General features: G+C 39.9%; 1 protein-coding gene across 1 annotated transcript in view; it reads right to left on the reverse strand.

Annotated features, from left to right (window-relative positions):
- The window catches only part of LOC117403391 (ryanodine receptor 2), a 276,853-nt gene that overhangs the window by 42,921 nt on the left and 214,740 nt on the right, over positions 1 to 19,192 (reverse strand). The window contains exons 69-78 of the mRNA XM_059023822.1: positions 18,743 to 18,835; positions 18,400 to 18,570; positions 18,110 to 18,169; positions 16,440 to 16,775; positions 15,919 to 16,053; positions 15,506 to 15,618; positions 14,907 to 15,003; positions 14,673 to 14,779; positions 14,314 to 14,365; positions 12,453 to 12,503 (exon numbers count right to left, since the gene is read on the reverse strand). Coding sequence (XP_058879805.1) covers positions 12,453 to 12,503; positions 14,314 to 14,365; positions 14,673 to 14,779; positions 14,907 to 15,003; positions 15,506 to 15,618; positions 15,919 to 16,053; positions 16,440 to 16,775; positions 18,110 to 18,169; positions 18,400 to 18,570; positions 18,743 to 18,835 — 1,215 coding nt within the window. The remainder of the gene's footprint in view (positions 1 to 12,452; positions 12,504 to 14,313; positions 14,366 to 14,672; positions 14,780 to 14,906; positions 15,004 to 15,505; positions 15,619 to 15,918; positions 16,054 to 16,439; positions 16,776 to 18,109; positions 18,170 to 18,399; positions 18,571 to 18,742; positions 18,836 to 19,192) is intronic.

The raw sequence follows: 19,192 nt of genomic DNA on the forward strand, positions 1-19,192 counted from the left end.
ATCAGTCAAGAAAATAAGTGAGGAAAGCTTGGATAGTAAATATGACTATATATTCTGTATAAATATAGCTGATACAGGATACGTAAATAAATATTGACTTATATATTTTGTTTAAATATAGCTGATACAGCATAAGTACATAAATAAATAACAGAAAATGTTTTTGCAGTTCATATCACAGTTATAATTTTTTTTTTAGAGTACAGCTGCGTTGTGTGCTGAATATTTACTCTCTCTAGTTGTTTTACTGTATGTTATTCTATATCTGAGCTCTGATATAAAATATATAATGAAAATAAAAATATTTAAGATGCATTTTACTGTTGGAATTTCGTAAAAGACTATTGTATCGTCATGCTGCCTTGCGTAAATCAAGCAACAATATCAAGATCTCAAAGGCTTAGGGGCAACTTTAAAAAACCTTTTTTGGTGTTGTCGTGGTAAAAAGAAGGAAATAAGGGGATAACAGCAATTGAATCATATTCAAGTTACAGTAAATCATTTTTTTTTTAAACCTGAAAGAAAACCACATAAGTATCGTAAACATTTCTGAACTACTGACCTGAAAAAATGACCAAGTTTTGCACATTTCTTTGCAGACTGAGTAAGGCTTTCTATTTTTTTCTTCTGGACTCTACTGAGATGGCGCTATTACGCTCGGTAGAAATCCGTGTACTTGAAAGGGTCGTGTTTGTTTGTTTTTTTCCCCTCGCTGATGCGACAGCCATGCAAATTATGTAACCATGTTATTGTTTGGATCTAATGCAAGCATCTCTAGTTGCTGTAGCTGAAAGGGCACTGTGGCCATAATGGCCATGAATAGACATACATTATGAGGGATATTGCAGCAATTGAGAAGGGCAAGCAATTGCCGCAGTTAATTTCTAGCCCTATATATATATCAGTGGTTGAAAATTCTGGCCTGTGATTGGTTAAAACCTCATCATAAATTGAACTATTGCCCTAACATCCTTACATCACCGGGCAATAGTCTCCATCTGACATGTGATTGGTTCACATCACTGTCAGTCCCGCCCGTTTTCAAAGGAACGCCCTCCACCTCCACTAACAACAAGAGAACATGACTGAATGAAAAAACAGTGATTCTGTAACTTAACAGAAAATGAATTACAAAACATACTACAAAAGAAAGAAAGAAAAAATGTTGATAACTATGCGGTATGAACTTCAAAAACAGTCTGTTATTTATTTACAGTATGTTATTTAGTTATATACTTATGCTGTATCAGCTATATTTAAACAAAATTCATAAATATTTGCGACCAAAATATTTGGCGAATCACACCCATAAAACCGATTTTGCTCCAGAAATGTTGGCGACCTGTTGCACTGGTGGTAGTATATTACTTCATTATATGTACAGCACTAAGATTCGTGCCAAAAATGTTTACTTATTTTTTCATGTATGAAAAACACATAATAAAAGGCTCGCAAATATTAATGGCTTTACAGTATATAATGTCATATTTACTATCCAGCCATGGCACTCTTATTATTTTGACTGACTCATGTATTAAATATGCACTGGAGACTCAGCTCATGGTGGAAATTAAATGCCCCTCGGGAAGACTATTGTTACCTGCGGCTTCGGGCATTATAGCCCCCTGTCGGAAACAATAGTCTTCCCTCTGGTCAAGAACTTTCCATGATGTCTCTCCTCTCCAGTCCATATTTACTATATAGAGAGATTAACAGATGGGCTTCAGTGAGTTACAAGAAAATAATTCCATCAGTGACTTCATAAACTACAAGACCATTAGGTCGAGAAGTTTATAAACTGTCACAGAAACCCGAGAAGGAATTATTTTCCTTAACTCACTGAAGCCCATCTATTATTTTTTATAATACATGGATATTATCTGTGATAAAAGAGACAATAAGCAGGTGTTAATGTACAAATTACAAGTACATGTAATAATAATGTAAATTAAATCAATAAAAATCTTAAATATAATTTTATTTAAAAATTGTATTAAACTTAGATATTGAACCGCAAAAAATAACATATTTTTAAGGAAAAGGTGTTTCAGTGGGGTATGCTTTTTAATTTATTTTTTAGTCGCTGTCAGAATCGAAGACTATTTGTCTTGTTTGCTTGGTTGGTGCTGCCGTTGGTGGAAGATGATTGTAAATCTTCAGAGACTTTACATCATTTTTTTTTTTTTTTTTTAACGTATTCTCATTTTGTTGATCATTAATGAGCATTTTTGTACTGTGGGTTTTGTCGAGTGATTGAAAACGAGACATTTTGTGTTTGAATTTAAAGTGATGGTCTCGAGGAGTTGAATGGGTCAAATTTCAAGTATATTTTCCTCTAGAGGATGCAAATATAACCTTCATCCATGTATTATATATATTGGATGTATATATATATATAATTATTTAGAATTCTGAAAATAAAATGTAGGAAACATGTTCTAGTGCACATTATGGCTGTAGGGCAGCGCTGATCAGCTACAACTTTGGGGTGGATTCAATCTAAATATACAGCAGTCATGTATGACCCATGTTCAGCGTTCCCTCTAAACTTTTTAGACACTGAGAAACTTGCCGTTTTGACTGAGAAAGGGTATATTATCAGTGAGAAACCTTCGGCCACGCATTAACCCTTTTAATATATTTTTGTTGCATTATACAACTTTGAAACAATATTCCAGCACAAGTATCTCAACAATTTTACAATATACTTTAAATTTAAACAAGACATTTACTGTGGCTCTGCCTCTGATTTTGAATCATCCTCTGATCCTATGCAGTCCAGTCGGTTGTTATCCTAGATAGACTGCATGCTTAACTGGTGGTCCATATAACATTGCTTTATACTACTGCATAAAACACTGGCATCTGCACTGCCTTCAATTGTAACCAGCTTTAGGGCTAATTGTTCCATTCTTGGGAATACCAAATTCCGTTTTTCATTTGTTCCCACTTTTTATCAACGTATTAATAATTAAATATGGCATTTGAACATAAATATAATGTTGGTAGTTAAAATAAGTACATTTAATAAATATTACCACAATTCATTTTTTTTCCTCAATCAGACTCTTGTTGCTGTAATAGTAAGTAAAGCATCTGAAGACAATTCAGACCTGTCATTATGTTTATAGACATCACTTGGCTCATTGCGGGCATTAAAATAAGCAGGAAAACCTGAGAATTATATTACAACACTTCAGAAAACCAAACGTCCAGCACAGTTGTGAGAATGGTATTTACAGTCTTCCACTAACATTGCTTTTTTTTCTTCGTTGGTGCAGTCACCATGTTGAGTTCAGCAGAGACATGGATTGAAGCACGATGAATAAAAATGGACATGTCCTTCAATTGCTATACACTTAAATGTGTATTTTTGACTAATGTGCTGATTACATTTTTACCAGTTTCAAAACTGCTTGAGAGGATTTCTGAAATGGTCGTTTTTAAAAGGGAAATAAAACAAAAAATGTCAAAGTATGAGTATTGTGATTTTTATTTATTTTTACCAGAGTATTTATACTTCTAAATAATGCAGGAAGATTGTGCTTCACTGATTAGTATTCAATTATACGACAAGCTCATGAGCAGCTCCGAGCAGCACTCTCTAGAGGCAGAATTGCCAGACGCCTGCTTCGCCCACCCTGTCAGTAGATTCGCTGGCGCCCGAGCGAGCTCTGCACTAATGTGACATACATTTTTACAGAGGGAAATCAGAGGATCAGCTGCAAGACAGACAAATATGCTTATGTTAATGCTTTGTAAGAATGCTCTCAAAATAATAGGTTTATCTTGAGAGGCTGGAGTCTTGATTGAGGTTGATATTTATGATAATAAACTTGTGAAAGTTAGTAAACTGAGTGCGAAGGTTGTTGTCAGTTACTGCGAAAAATGCACGCATTTTAGCCTTAGAGGGAACGCTGCCTATGTTATGTACCTGTTCTATGGCAATTTTCAATCAAAACGTCCAAATGTAGGAGGAAACACAGAACGCACCCCTGCAAAAGCCTAAAACTCTACTTGAAAACACAAACATAATATTTGATCGAATTTCACCATAGAACACAAAAATGACTTGGGTCATGTAGCACCATACTTTAATTGAATCCACCCTCTAGTTATGCATCCTGGAAAACTTTGGATGGTAACTTTACAGAAATTGCTTGAAATTAAAGTAAAAATATAAAAGCAATAGCTCTAGGTAATAAAATGTAAGCTATGCGTATCCTAGGATAACAGCAAGCCCATCAAATGGCATGGCGGTTTTAAGCTCAGTTAAAGGGGACATGAAACTGTCAATTAGTACCATGTCATCAACACAACTGCTGAAACATGTATGGCTTGCTCGGATGCAGGATCAACAGCAGCGGCAGCAGCAAAAATGAGCAACTTAGCACTAGCAGCAATAGCCTATTATATTGCCAGCTTTGCTGCCTTAAACTTTCCATCAGAAATAGGCAAAAGACACCGGAGGATGGAAGAGGTTTCAAGAATGATAAAAAAGGAGAAAAATGGGTCCAAACGAATGAGAAACCTTCAAAAAGAAAAATGCGACCAACACAGACATTGGGCCTCATTTACGAAAGGGCATTAAACATTATGGTGCACCATAATTGCCATAATTAGTGTGCATGTTCTTGATTTCCGTATTTACTATTGCAATTTTATTCATTATTGTGCGAAATAGTGGGCATATTATGGCACACACACTGATTTTATTGTGCCACAATCCGAATGAATATGTGATGTGTATGGTAATGCATGATAATGTTTTTAAATGAGGCATCCCGCTCTGAATAATGAGATTCACACCTTATTTACTTACGGGGGGATAATCGTAGTGTAGACCTTTAAGATGAGCGATAATCAGTTTGTTTGGAAACCAGGCTTTAACCACATATAGGCACACTATTTAAATCTATTTTTCTGGGCTGAAATCTATCTGGCATCATGGAGGCATTACTTGCATTAAAGTTTTCATATAGAGCAGTGAAAATTACCTGTAAATAATTATATTAAGCGTGAATAAACATAAATGAATGTTATAATTTTTTAGATTGACCAAACAAGGTATTGTAATTTAAAACAACCTCCTCCACTAGAATTTCTAACTCTTCTGCGTGAAGTTTTAGTTTGCGTTGCCTCTGCCTGTCCCCTGCTGAGTGCTGTGTCTGTTGATCGCTCATTTTCGGTCATTGTAAGCCACCTCCACCTTTCACAATAAGCCACTGACCAAAAGATACGCCTTGATTGCTGGGGCTTTTTATATCACAGTGGTCATGGGTAAGTCTTGGACATTATCGTGCACATAAAATTATCGCTCACAATACATGTAGTGTGCACGCTATGGTATGTAAATTAGCCAAACAGTGTGCACGTAAATGAATGTGTTCTCTGTCAGTAAACGGGACAGCAAATTTAGATTTATGGTGCACGTTAGGCTCACTACTTAATGTGCACGTTACAGCCACATTTAGTGCTCTTTCGTAAATGAGGCCCATTGAGTGTTGTTACCAGGGAGTTTTCCACGCTGTTGACAAATTTGTTGCTTAAATCTTTGATAATATCGTGCTGCGGAAACAAAATGTTATCATGTCATACTTTAAAACAGATTGCATTAAAGTTGCAGTACATCTTTTTAAGACATGTTTAAAAGGGATTACATCAAATTGCTTCATTAATTTACATACGTTTTAATATATATATTTTCCAATGTACTTGCAATTTAAGTATAGATAAGCCATTAGTAAATATTGATGTTACAGTCAAAATGTCCCAAACTTCATAGAAAAAAAGCACATATTCAAAGAAAATAAGTTTTAAGCCATAGAGAGGTAGCAGAAAGCTAGGGACTAAGTAATCTGTGAGATCATCCTTCCTTATTACACTAGTAAATTGTACCTAAATTGTAATTATATACTTTATTGTATTTTTCTTTTAAATATTATTTTTCCGCAACACTATAAAAAATATAATATTTTTATTTGCATTTCTGTTGGCAAAACTATAACCATCATCTGTTTCATTAAAACAGTGCAGCTTTAATTCTTCGCGATACTAATGCAACATATAACAGTACTAACAGCATGGCATACAAATAGTTTCAGATTACACCTTTTGCATTACACTGAAAAAATACTTTCATTAGGCTTTTGGTCACAAAACGACTTCATCTGGTAATCCTCTTAGTAACAACCGAGAGGTGCAATCTGATTACAATAATTAAATAGAAGAGTTCATACCATTTGACATATAAAGCTTTTATCATGTAATTCTGTAGACAAATCATTAAAATCAAGACTAAGTTCTCGTACTAACTGAATGGAACACAAGAATAGTGGGTGTCTATGGTACAGGACAGTACCAGAGGGCAGAGGTTCTTGTCTGTAAATGTACATGGCTATTGTAATGTGGTTTCAGGTTTAAAGATGAAATCATAAAAATGCACATATAAACGTTAAACTGTTCTAATAATTACTTACATTTGCATTAAGCAACCTGCATTAAGCAAGTATTTACCGCATAGGTTTTGTTGAATAGTGGCATTACAGTCTGTAATTTACTCCTATTTTGTGATATGGAGAAGAACACCTGCTTACAAAACTAGAAACGAACAACAAAGTGATATAATTGAATGTCTCTTAAACACACTAAAGGGGGTCTATTTAATTGATCAGTTTAAATCATTGAAAGAAGGGGATCAACATCTCGTAACAATGTTTCTCTTATTGAGTATTTTTTGTAAAATTACAGGTTAGGTGCAGCATTAATAGGTGCGTTTACACTGGCACAAATATTCCAGATTGAGAGGGTAAGAGGGTGGATTCCGGTCACTTTTTGCCAGTGTAAACGCTACTGAGCACGTTCCGGAATCCATCCTCTTATCCTCTAAAATGCTGAGTTCGTATTCTGGACTGAGAGGACTAGCCCTTTGTGGTCCTATGTCGGACCTGGTCCGACATTGCAATTATTCCTATCCGGTCCATTGTCGGACCCTGTCCGACATCGTCAAAAAAACGCAAAAAACGGGTTTCTAGTCGTATTTTCTCCGGAAAAAGCAGAGAAAACCATTCAGTGCCCGAGTGGGAGCGACAGGAGCCAAGACAAGCCGATAAAAAAAATAAAAATAAAAAAAAGGCATATCTCATGAATAATCATACTTGCCCCTGGCATCACATAGGGACGGTCATAAGGAAACAAGCTGGATGGTACTGCATCAGCGCTCAGAGAATATCACGGATATTGCAGAGCTTTTTTGAGATGTTATAGTAATAAAATAATGACTTGGATTGTATTATTGAGGAGTTTGGTGATAAAACGAGTGATCAGGAGATGATTGATCGGTATGTACGACTATTATTATTATTATTTATTTCTTAGCATATGTGAAAGCGATAGCGAACGAAAGGGTGGGGCAGGGCTAGAGATGCCTAGTGAGTGCTTTATTGATATGCAGGGCCTTTTAAAACCGTTTGACTGTGGAAAAAAATACTTTTAAACAGCGCGTCTAAAATTAACTGCGCGTGTGAAAATAAATTGGACCTGACGCGCACTTAATAAATGGACTGCAAAGGTCTAGAGGACAGATTCCGGTCACTTTTTTCAGTGTAAACGCACTGAGGACGTATTCTGGAAAGATTGCAGAACTTATGTAGTTTACATTTTTCGATGTGCAGTGACTGAGGCAGATAGGCTAGCTCCTGCTTCAAGTAATCTTTAATTAACTACATTTGGTAACTCTGTAAGGTGGTGTTTGAATTAGCTGAGTTGGTGTGTGTGATTAGTACCAGGTGAGTGGTTTAATTGAATAGAAGTTGTTTTGCTATCTGATTGGTTTCCACGCAGTTGTTTTTTTAATATATATTAAGCAGCCTATTTTAGCGCCAGCCAGACGCGCCAGCCAACCGAAGAGCCTCAACAAAAGAGCCGGGAGTCTAGCTGTGGGAGTCCAGCAAGGGGAGGCCTGCACTGAGACGCTGCTCCAATAGATCCTAACCTAACGGGGCTCTAGAAGAAGCTCTCTACTAGTCAGGTCTGTACCCTCCACCCTACTGCTTCCACTGTGCCTTTTGTCCTGCTATGACTGTCTCTCACATCCCTGTTCTGTCCTCCCGTCCTCGTCCTCTGCCCTCCCTCCGCTACTGCTCCTCTAACCCCTCTAACCTCATTTCTCTGCCTCTCCCCCCCTCCCGCACACTCTCTGGTGCACTCTGGAACTGTCACTCTTCTGCTAACAAAGCTGATTTCATCTCTGCCTTTGCCTCCCACCTCTCGCTCGATTTCCTTGCTCTCACTGAAACCTGGCTGTCCCCTGATAACACTGTTACTCCTGCTGCCCTGTCCTCTCTCTACGTCCTGTCCCATACCCCGCGTCTCACTGGACGGGGAGGTGGGACGGGTCTTCTCCTCTCTCCCTCCTTACTCTTTTCTGTCCCCTCCGATCTCATCTCACTCTCTGTCAGTACCTTTGAATTTCATGCAGTCCAACTAACCTCTCCCTGTCAACTCCTGCTCATTGTTCTGTACCGCCCCCCTGGGCCTCTCACTCATTTTCTGGATGAACTCGACTATCTACTCTCCTCCCTCCCCTCCCTGTCTACCCCGACTGTCCTGTTGGGTGACTTCAACATCCATCTCTCCAACCCCAGCCACTCTGCTGGATTCCTCCCTCTCCTGCACTCCTTCGACTTCTGTCTCTCTCCGTCCCCTCCTACCCACAAAGCTGGCCGTCAACTGGACCTCACCTTCTCCAGGGCCTGCTGCCCCTCCACCCTCTCTGTCACCCCCCTGGACCTCTCTGATCACTATTTCATCTCTTTTTCTCTGTCTCTCCCCCCTCTCCCTGCTCCTCCCACCCCCACTGTCACCTCTCGCCGTAACCTCCGCTCTCTCTCCCCCTCTGTCCTTTCCTCCACTGCTCTCTCTCACCTCCCTCCTATCGACTCCTTTTCACAACTCTCCGTAGACTCTGCTACCTCCACCCTCTTCTCCTCACTCACCTCCTCCCTCGACTCCCTCTGTCCCCTCACCTCCCGTCCTGCTCGCCCCTCCCCTCCCCATCCCTGGCTCTCCTCTGCGCTCCGCTCGGCAAGAATCGCACTGCGATCTGCTGAAAAGAAATGGAAGAGAACCAAACTCCCTGCTGCCCTAGACCTTTACCGCACTCTCCTCTCCTCCTTCTCCTCTACTCTCTCCTCTGCTAAATGTGCTTATTTCCAATCTGTAATCCAAGCCTCCACTAACAACCCACGTAAACTATTCTCTACCTTCTCCTCCCTCCTTAACCCTCCCCCCCCTCCTCCTCCCTCCTCTATCTCCCCTGATGACTTTGCCTCCTTCTTCTCTTCTAAAATTTCAGATATCCGCAAACTCTTTAACACCTCTCCCTCCCCCGCACCCCCTCCCGCTCCAACTCCTACACCCACTGCAACCCCTACTAACTCACCCTCCTTCTCCACCTTCTTGCCCCTCTCAGACTCTGACCTCTCCTCCCTGCTCCAGGGTCACAAACCCACCACGTGTGCCTTGGACCCCCTACCCACTCACCTCTTTCAAGCTGCTGCTCCTGCTCTACTCCCCTTCATCTCCTCCCTCCTCAACACCTCTCTACTTTCTGGTATCTTCCCCTCTGCCTTCAAAAAAGCCTCGATCACTCCCCTCCTCAAAAAACCTACCCTCGACCCCACCTCCCTCCAGAGCTACCGTCCTGTCTCCCTCCTACCCTTCCTCTCCAAAACCCTCGAGCGGACTGTACACCGCCAGCTCTCTGCTTTCCTGTCCAACCACTCTCTGCTTGACCCTCTCCAATCTGGCTTCCGCTCTGCTCACTCTACTGAAACCGCCCTCCTGTCTGTCACCAACTCACTTAAATGTGCCCGAGCTGCCTCTCTCTCCTCTGTCCTAATTCTCCTCGACCTCTCTGCTGCCTTTGACACTGTTGATCACTCTATTCTACTATCATCTCTTGCTGACCTGGGGATCTCTGGCACTGCTCTGGCCTGGTTCTCCTCCTACCTCTCCAACCGCACTTACCAGGTAACCTGGCGTGGAGCAACCTCCACACCTCACCCTCTCTTAACTGGAGTCCCCCAAGGGTCAGTCTTGGGTCCTCTCCTGTTCTCTCTCTACACCCGCTCCCTGGGCCCCCTCATCGCATCCTATGGTTTCTCATACCATTTCTATGCTGATGATGCTCAGATTTTCCTCTCCTTCCCCACCTCTGACTCCACCATCTCCTCCCGTATCTCTACCTGTCTGTCTGCTATTTCCTCCTGGATGCACTCGCATCACCTCAAACTCAACCTCTCTAAATCTGACCTCCTTTTCTTTCCCTCCTCCTCCCCCTCCTCTGATCTCTCCATCTCTGTTCCTCTGGAATCTACCACACTCTCTCCCTCTTCCTCAGCTAAGAACCTTGGAGTCACCCTGGACCCCTGCCTCTCTTATTCCCAGCACATCTCCACTCTGGCACGCACTTGCCGATTCTTCCTGAGCAACATCCGAAGAATCCGACCCTTCCTCACCAACTATGCTACCCAGCTCCTGGTCCAGGCCCTGGTACTCTCCCGCCTAGACTACTGCAACTCCCTCCTGGCTGGCCTCCCTGCGTCCGCCACCCGTCCGCTCCAGCTCACCCAGAACTCTGCTGCCCGCCTAGTGTTCTCTCTGCCTCGCTTCGCCCACGCTACTCCACTACTCCGCTCGCTCCACTGGCTCCCGATCACCGCTCGCATCCAGTTCAAGACTCTTGTACTAGCCTACAGATGCCTTGACCAGTCTGCACCCAGCTACCTCCAGACCCTCATCTCTCCCTACACCCCCACTCGACCTCTCCGCTCCGCCTGCACTAGAAGACTAGCTCTACCACCGCTACGCTCCCCTGCCTCCAAAGCCCGCTCCTTCTCCACCCTTGCTCCGCAGTGGTGGAATGACCTTCCTACAGATGTCAGGACTGCCCAGTCCCTGACCACATTCCGGCGCCTCCTTAAGACTCACCTCTTCAAAGAGCACCTGTAGAACTCCTCTGTTTGTATCCTGGGACACTATCACCCTTCATGTAAATGTGCTTTATTTTGCTCTTATCAGCCCCTATTTTACTGCATTTAATCCTGTACTTCAGAATACTGTAATCTGCCAAGTTTTTAACCTGTAGTACTTTGCATTTAATCACATCCTGATGTAACTATCACTATTTAATCATATCCTGATGTAACTATCACTATTACCTGCTGTATTATTGAATTGTGGTTTGTCAAACTTGTACTTTACTTGTTTTATTGTATTTCTTGCTCTTATTGTATTACTTGTATTGTAACGCTTGAAATGTTTTTGCTTACGATTGTAAGTCGCCCTGGAGAAGGGCGTCTGCTAAGAAATAAATAATAATAATAATAATAATAATAATAATAATAATAAATCTAATTGTTTTGTATTACAGATTTCGGAAACAATGTCTGAAGGACGCTTGTGCAGCTTCACTGATGAAGAAAGCAGGGTTTTAATATCTATCTGGAGCACAGACAGGATCCAATGAGCACTAAATGGGCAGTGGAAAAATCTGTCACTACATCAGGGCGTCAGCTTCTTTTTTTTTTTCTTTCCCCCTCAAAGTACGCATGCTCAGAGTCTGCTCCTGTGAGAAGTATCTCTCGCTGTTTCAAGCAAGTGTAAACACACCGTTCCGGTACAGACTGTCCCAGAATCTTATCGGAAAGATTCCGGAACGCTCGTGTAAATGCACCTAATAGTTAAACATTTTCTGTATTTAAAATGTTCTAATGTTTTTTCAAAAAGCTTTCCAAAGAAATATAGGGGTAAATTACAGACTAAACGTACAGAAAATGCCTCTATTTAAGAATTTGATCAGAAATCTGGGACTAGGTTTCAGATTGTGTTCCAGGCATGCTCAATTTTGTACATGGGGGGGGGGGGGTGCAATATATTTGAAATGTATCAGTACTAAATAGATGACATCATTCCAGCCATCCTTCCATTTTTGAAATTACGAAAAGCATCCACATCCAAACCAAAAAGTGTTTTTTTGTCAAAATACAAAAAATAACTTGCCAGTGAGAAATAAGTACAGAAAAACCATTGATATTCCAGACTGTTGAAGATCAAATGCAAAAATAAAAACAAACAAACAAAAAAAAATACCGGAATATATTACCACCCGACACACAAACTTCCAAAGCTTCTGTCTCTATCACTGTTATATCTGCATAGCACTAAATTACACATTCCTACATGCAGCATGTGTGTTGATAAATCATACACAAAAGGTAGATTATGAACATCACAGACCTAAACAGTTTCATTATTGTAGTGGAGATACAGTTGTAGTTCCCTTCCAGCATGCCACCTGCTTGCTGTGCTGAAGCTGCCACGTGCAAATCAACAGAGAATGTCCAGAATTGTATATGAGTGATACTGAACAGGAGAATGAAATGTCTTACTTCAAAGCTTTTCACTTCTTCTCCATCCTCGTCTTCTTCATCATGACAGCTCTGGATTAAGATATGCAAGAGTAATCGGTCATCACAAAATGTTAATACTATGTATCTATGGATTTCATATCCTAACGCTCCCTTAACCACTCTTTATGCGCCACTCCATACACAAATGCCAGGGCTGGCCAAACATATCCCAAAGGGGGCCACTCTTGTGGAGTTTCAACCCTGATAAGTTAGAAGTTTATATAACAGGAACATATAGAAACAATATGTAAAACAGAATAAAAATGTGCCTGTATGATTAACCTGTCTAGGAACTGGCTGCCAATTAAAGTTTCCAGCCCCAAACATCAGGGTTCAGAGGTCAGAGGTCTGTTCTCATACCCTTAATAGATGACTTGTATAAATAATCTGAACAAAAAATGTTAAAAAACAGCCAAATTACCCTTAAAAAGATATCTACAAAAGGGGCCAGGTTATACAAAACTGGGACTAACACCCTCCACTCCCACCTCTGCTTAGATTAAGAGTCTAATTTGTTATCTGACACAGTGACCATGGCAGTAATTTAACTTTTTTTATTGATGTAATAATACCCAGAGTTCAAAATATATTCCCCAGTGTATCTCAACCCCTACAAGGATGCCCAGTAGTTTTCCTATACAGTACTTGCCCATAGTTTTCCCATACCCATAGTTCAGTCCTGTATAGAAAGTAAGTAGTGGGGCTCCAAAAAATACAGTGTTACAGTCCCAATGTGTTGCTACAACTGGTTAAATAACGTACCTGTAGTTTTCTTTTCATTGTTAACATCCTGACAACTTGTTTACACTTATAACTTTAAAGTCTGTTTCAAAGCTCTTTTCAAAATGGCCATGTGACAGGGTAGCCAATGTGGTGACATCAGGCCAGACTGCAGGAAGAAAACAAATAAACACTGCAGGTACAGTGCAATGGCGCTTGCACCGTTTTATTTTTAAATAACAAAAATAAATAACATATTCAAAACAAAAACACTTGCTCACAGAGCAAAATAAAGGTTTTAAATAAAACAAAACAAACACAAAATACTGTGATCAGGCTGGGCAGTAGCCTTCACTGATCGTACTTCTTTTTTTTTATTTTACACACCTCTCTCGCTCTCGCTCACTCCTCTGAACACCCCACCCCGAGTGCAGAGAGCAGGTTAGCAACAAATTAATCACTTAATCAATTCGGGAGATGGCCACCTTCTACACGTGGTTTTTAATTATATACTGGCACAGGACGAGCTGCCTAATCTCGCCTCTGCCAGAAACAAAACAATAACGAAACCCTGAAGGACGGCACCTCGCTCGTCCTATATAATAAATACATAAATCATAAAACACAAATACAAAATAACGCAAATGAGACACAGGGGCGGAGGGGGAGACCCCGTTCTAAAAATAAACAAATAATCATGTACAGGGCTCCTTGACCTGTTACAGGCCACTTTAGTGCACTTAGGATTATTGCCCACATTGTCAAACAGGTAACACAGCAATAACGATCCATGATGTGGTATGGAAAAGAAAAGCCAGAGCACTTCTTGTTATGTTTTTTTTTTTTTTTTTAATCGCTCTTCCTGCAGTGATTTAGAGGACAGATCTCAAACCCCAGTGCACTAGAGTGGCCATTTTGAAAATAACTTTTGAAACAGACTTTAAAGTTACAAGTATAAAAAGTTGTCAGGATGTCAACAGTGAAAATTAAAATTACAGGTACATTATTTAAACAGCTGTAGCAACACTTTGGGACGTATAACTATGTTTCAGAATCCCGCTACTTATTCTTTAAGATGGGTAAAAATGTTTTATAAATCTGTAATTACAAATAAATCTACCTTTGCCATGATGTCAGCGTAGGCCATGTACAGGAAGTCTTCCTCCAGTTTACTGTTTTTGGAAATAAAAAAAAATTGTCAATAGAAATATAAATTAACAACAAAGTAATGCAGAAGAAAAATGGTCGCTAACATTTCTTAGACAAGTATGCTTTTGCCATAGTACCGGTATTATATCTGGTTTAACTTGAGAGGGATAAATATGCACACAGCAGCATCTCCGTGTAAAGCTGGTACTACATGGCAATTATCCAGGTCTCTTTTACACAAGGATCTCAACTTTGAATCTATATTGTTTTGTGTTTTCACAGCCATTACACATTGTAATTCAAATAGATAATATATGTGATAACACCTACCACTTCTCTGTCAGTGCAGTCCTACTAAACAGTAAGATGAGCTGGTTTAGAGGGTCAATTGGTTTTGTTCCCTCGTCTTCTTCTGGGGGTTCTTCTCCTCCTGGTTTCTGAAATTCAGATACACTCAGACCATGCCATACAATCAGACCATGTAACATTTCTGAAGGTCCAATACATAGTACTGCATGCATGTATGTATGTATGTAAGCAATGCATACATCTGGCAAAACTTACAGCTAAATCCTCAATTAGTTTGTCTTCAAAATAATGTTCCTCTGTTTCAATCCAAGACTTCTCATATCCTTGTAGGAAGAGATTCACAGCCCGATGCCTACAGAAACAAATAGCATGTGCGATATACTGTTCTGGACATAACGACCGTTTCCATGTTCATAAACTGGATATTATTATTATTATTTGTTTATTTAGCAGACGCCTTTATCCAAGGCGACTTACAGAGACTAGGGTGTGTGAACTATGCATCAGCTGCAGAGTCACTTACAATTACATCTCACCCTAAAGACGGAGCACAATGAGGTTAAGTGACTTGCACAGGGTCACACAATGAGTCAGTGGCTGAGGTGGGATTTGAACCGGGGACCTCCTAGTTAAAAGCCCTTTTCTTTAACCACTGGACCACACAGCCTCTTGGGCAGGGTTGTAATATCTATTACATATTGATCACCAGTGTGCAAACATAATGGACATGGAGTCCCTAAAAACACATTACAAGTTCGGAGTACAATGAAAGGAAATAAAAGCGATTTTGGGTCAGCTGATTACATTTTTTTTCACCCTGCTATACAATAACCAAATAGCTTAATAATGCTCACCTTGGCAAATTATACAAAGGTGCCATCCTGAAACAGGCCACAACTGCCCTTTTCCTTTGCTTGGACAGCAGCTTGTGCCACACAGCCTTCTTGCTTCTCTGAGGGTGTTCAACCTAAACAATATAGCATAGTTGGGACTTGGCTAAGCCCTTAAACTGCTGGCAATACTGTATTAAAGAAAATAGGACTTTAACTATAACAGGAGCCCTATAAAGGAAAGATAGCTTAATTTAGATATACTAGTAATACTAAAACAGAGTGCTCCAATGGCAGGAATTACATTTCATGGGGAATCTGGTCATAGAAAATACATTACGTTTGGCAGGTGAATTGTGATTAAAGCTACGTCAGCAACTAAAATGCTACATGCATTACAATGCACACAGAGAACCACATACTGTACATAGACTAACCTGCTCAAGATGAAACAACACGTGTGCTATATCTAACACACGCTCCACTGTTTTCTCAGGATCCGACGTGTCATCTGTTCTGTTAGGCAAGTCTTTGTACAGAGCCATCTGCCACCTTATAGCAGGATCCTCCAGCTGTAGCACAAAAAAGCAAGTCACTTTAAACAAGATATTTAGTATAAGCCAGAATAGGATGGAGAGCTGTACTAAGCAACATGTGTGGAGCATGACACACGGCAATACCTTCTTTGCAAATGAAAAAAAGAGTGGTGGAACTTCATAACATTACACTTGGTCATAAGATTATACAGACTTAAAGTTGATGCAATATTCCACTTTCAAAAATACAATTACCAAAGCAAAATGATTACTTAAAAAATAGTATAGGTTTGCCACTTATATCTTACTATTAACCCTTTGAGGTCCATTTATTCAGCGCCTGTCATGACCTGGTCTGACATAGCACTGCAAAGGGTTAAGGCACTAGCTACATTAGACTTACATGCCTAGTGACTACCCACCAAATCTGTGTGACACCCCAGTAAACTCTGCATTGCTATGTGCCCTTCCTTGTGCAGGCCTTTCCATTTTTTAGAGCCTGCCATGTCCATAGGCCTTGACTGGGCTTTAGTGTGCCTCAACATGGACACATAATCAACTGAGGCGGACTTTTTTATCGCAGATAGGGGAGTCTTTTGAACCCTGGGTGTGGTGTCTATGGTGGCCGAGCGCTTTCGCCCGGGCAGTTTTTTGTGGCCTGGAAGCTCAGGGCTAGCCAGCTTGGGAGGTTTGTTCTTCATCCATTTCAACACTATGTTAAGCCTCTTCACCAGTTTCTTGAAATGATGCATTCGGTACTGAGACAGGCAGCATGCAGACATGCAGAGGGGAGAGAAAAAGACAAAGAGAAACGTGGAATGGAAAGGCACAAAAAAAAAAGAGCAGTACCCCAACATGCTTTGATTTTGGGTTAATTGCTTTTTTTTTATAACATACATTACATTTACAATGTTTACAATGTAAACGAAACTTGCATATCTGTTCTGTTCAAGTATTACTATTAATTTTGTTCTTCTGTGTGCTTTGCCGCCACATGCTAATCATCAAAATGGAAAACAATAATTTAAGTAGTCTGCTTCTTAAATGTAACCCTGTACTCTGTAGCCATATATAAAAAGTAATGAGTATAGAGGTGAAAGTGATAAAGCATTGTGAGGGACAATTAGATCAGACTTACCTACAACTGACAGCTACAACTCTTTATAATGATGGACTGTATTATTCAAATGTTTAGTTCAGCAATACTAACATTATTTGATCTGTGTTACAAAAATGTATTATCTACCGATAGTTATGTTGTGTGTCTTTTGGTAATATTTTCAAGAATTATGCGTCATTCTCAGCATTGATCTTTTTCTTTGTTGCAACCAAGAGAAGATTAAAAAGTCATCTATAAATGAATATTGTAATATTCTAAATATAACATCCTTGAATGTGGCACACCCCTGTATAATGAGCATGGCTGAGCAACCTTCGGTTTCTTTCCCTGCATAACGTGCACCTTTGTGTACTACCCTAGAAACAAAAACACCTATAGTATACAGTATACAGAATACTAAAACCGGAGTACATGGCTCACTTTGTATATGTAACGTGCAGCCCATATATCCACACATACAATTTCCTATTTTGTTTTGCCTAATATAATGTAAAAAATGTGGTAAGCTACTGATCTTGAGCAGTGCCCTGCAGCAAAAAAGAAAAAGTATTAGAATTTTCACCCAGAATGAATGTGGAGCAGTATTGATTTAAAATGAATTAACGTCACCTTAAACAAATATTGTTTGGTTATATAATTCTCCAAAATTCACCAGCTAACAAGTTACATGTTTGGAATCAGACATCAAAATTAGGCTAAAGACTTATTTGCGTTAAAAAAGTTAATTATAGTGAAATATATATTCTCGTACACCTCTAATGTTGTACTATGCACTGAGTGTGTGGGGGAGCTGGATATCTTAAACACATTCTGAGTATTTTCAGTCATGCCAAGACATTGAGATGCATGCGAATAGAGGGTTAGTTCACAAACACAAGCCATATGCACCTCAAGCACAGAGTATAATGTCCTCTAATAAATTCTACTTTATACATGAACAAAACATGCATTAACTGCTTTCCATTAACTGACCTTTCCCTGAAGATGAAGATTATTACGAATAACATCTCTTACTTCATCCTCTGTGTCCTTCTGTATGAAACAGCAAAATAAGAGTAAAGTCCTGGGGGATGTCTGCTTTTTCAATAAATCTTGTGGCAAATAACAAACTACTGTACTACTTCATAAACAATCACATATTCAATTGTACACTTCTTCTATTGTTTTTTGATGGTGGTTACTATGTATGAGATATGACAAAATACACGTTTCTTGTGCATCACAATTTTAAGATGGATTTAAAAAAAAAAAGGTTTTCCTACCAAACTGAATCTGTTCTTTGCCAATGCAATAAGTTCTTGATCTCCGGGTGCACAGATATTTAACCCCACAGGAAGCAGTCTCTTTAGTGCAGCTACAATGAGTGAGGTCTGTAGAGAATAGCGGTCTCCCTTTCGTTTCAGCTTCTTTCTCTCCTGATCTGAAACTGCACCCTGTATACAAACAGCAGACATACATTTAGTGCAATATACACACAAGAATGTACAACTAAATTATCCACACAACAGTGTTACCGGCAATTAAGTGTGTGTGTAAATCCTGTTTTGCATGGTAGAATCAGGTCAGTCACTGCACATGCTCCTGCCCTGACACACAATCACTTGCCTTTGACATTTTCGACTTGGTATCGGTGATCAAAAAAGACATGTTGTTGATTTCATTCTGGACCACAAAGTTCTGCTCTTCCCTTTTGAAATTCTAGAGAAAAAGCAAAGAAGTTAACGTTGTTGGCAATAAAAACTAAGTTTTTATTCATGGCTAGGAGGCTGTGTGGTCCAGTGGTTAAATAAAAGGGCTTGTAACCAGGAGGTCCCTGGTTCAAATCCCACCTCAGCCACTGACTCATTGTGTGACCTTGAGCAAGTCACTTAACCTCCTTGTGCTCTCTCTTTCGGGTGAGACGTAGTTGTAAGTGACTCTGCAGTTGATGCATAGTTCACACACCCTAGTCTCTGTAAGTCGCCTTGGATAAAGGCGCCTGCTAAATAAACAAATAATAATAATACACACACTGTACTGTGTCTGTGATGTTAGAAAGCAGTTCGTTGTGGTGTT

The sequence above is a fragment of the Acipenser ruthenus genome, chromosome 5 (genome assembly GCF_902713425.1).
Source record: "Acipenser ruthenus chromosome 5, fAciRut3.2 maternal haplotype, whole genome shotgun sequence".
Classification (NCBI taxonomy): Eukaryota; Metazoa; Chordata; class Actinopteri; order Acipenseriformes; family Acipenseridae; genus Acipenser; species Acipenser ruthenus.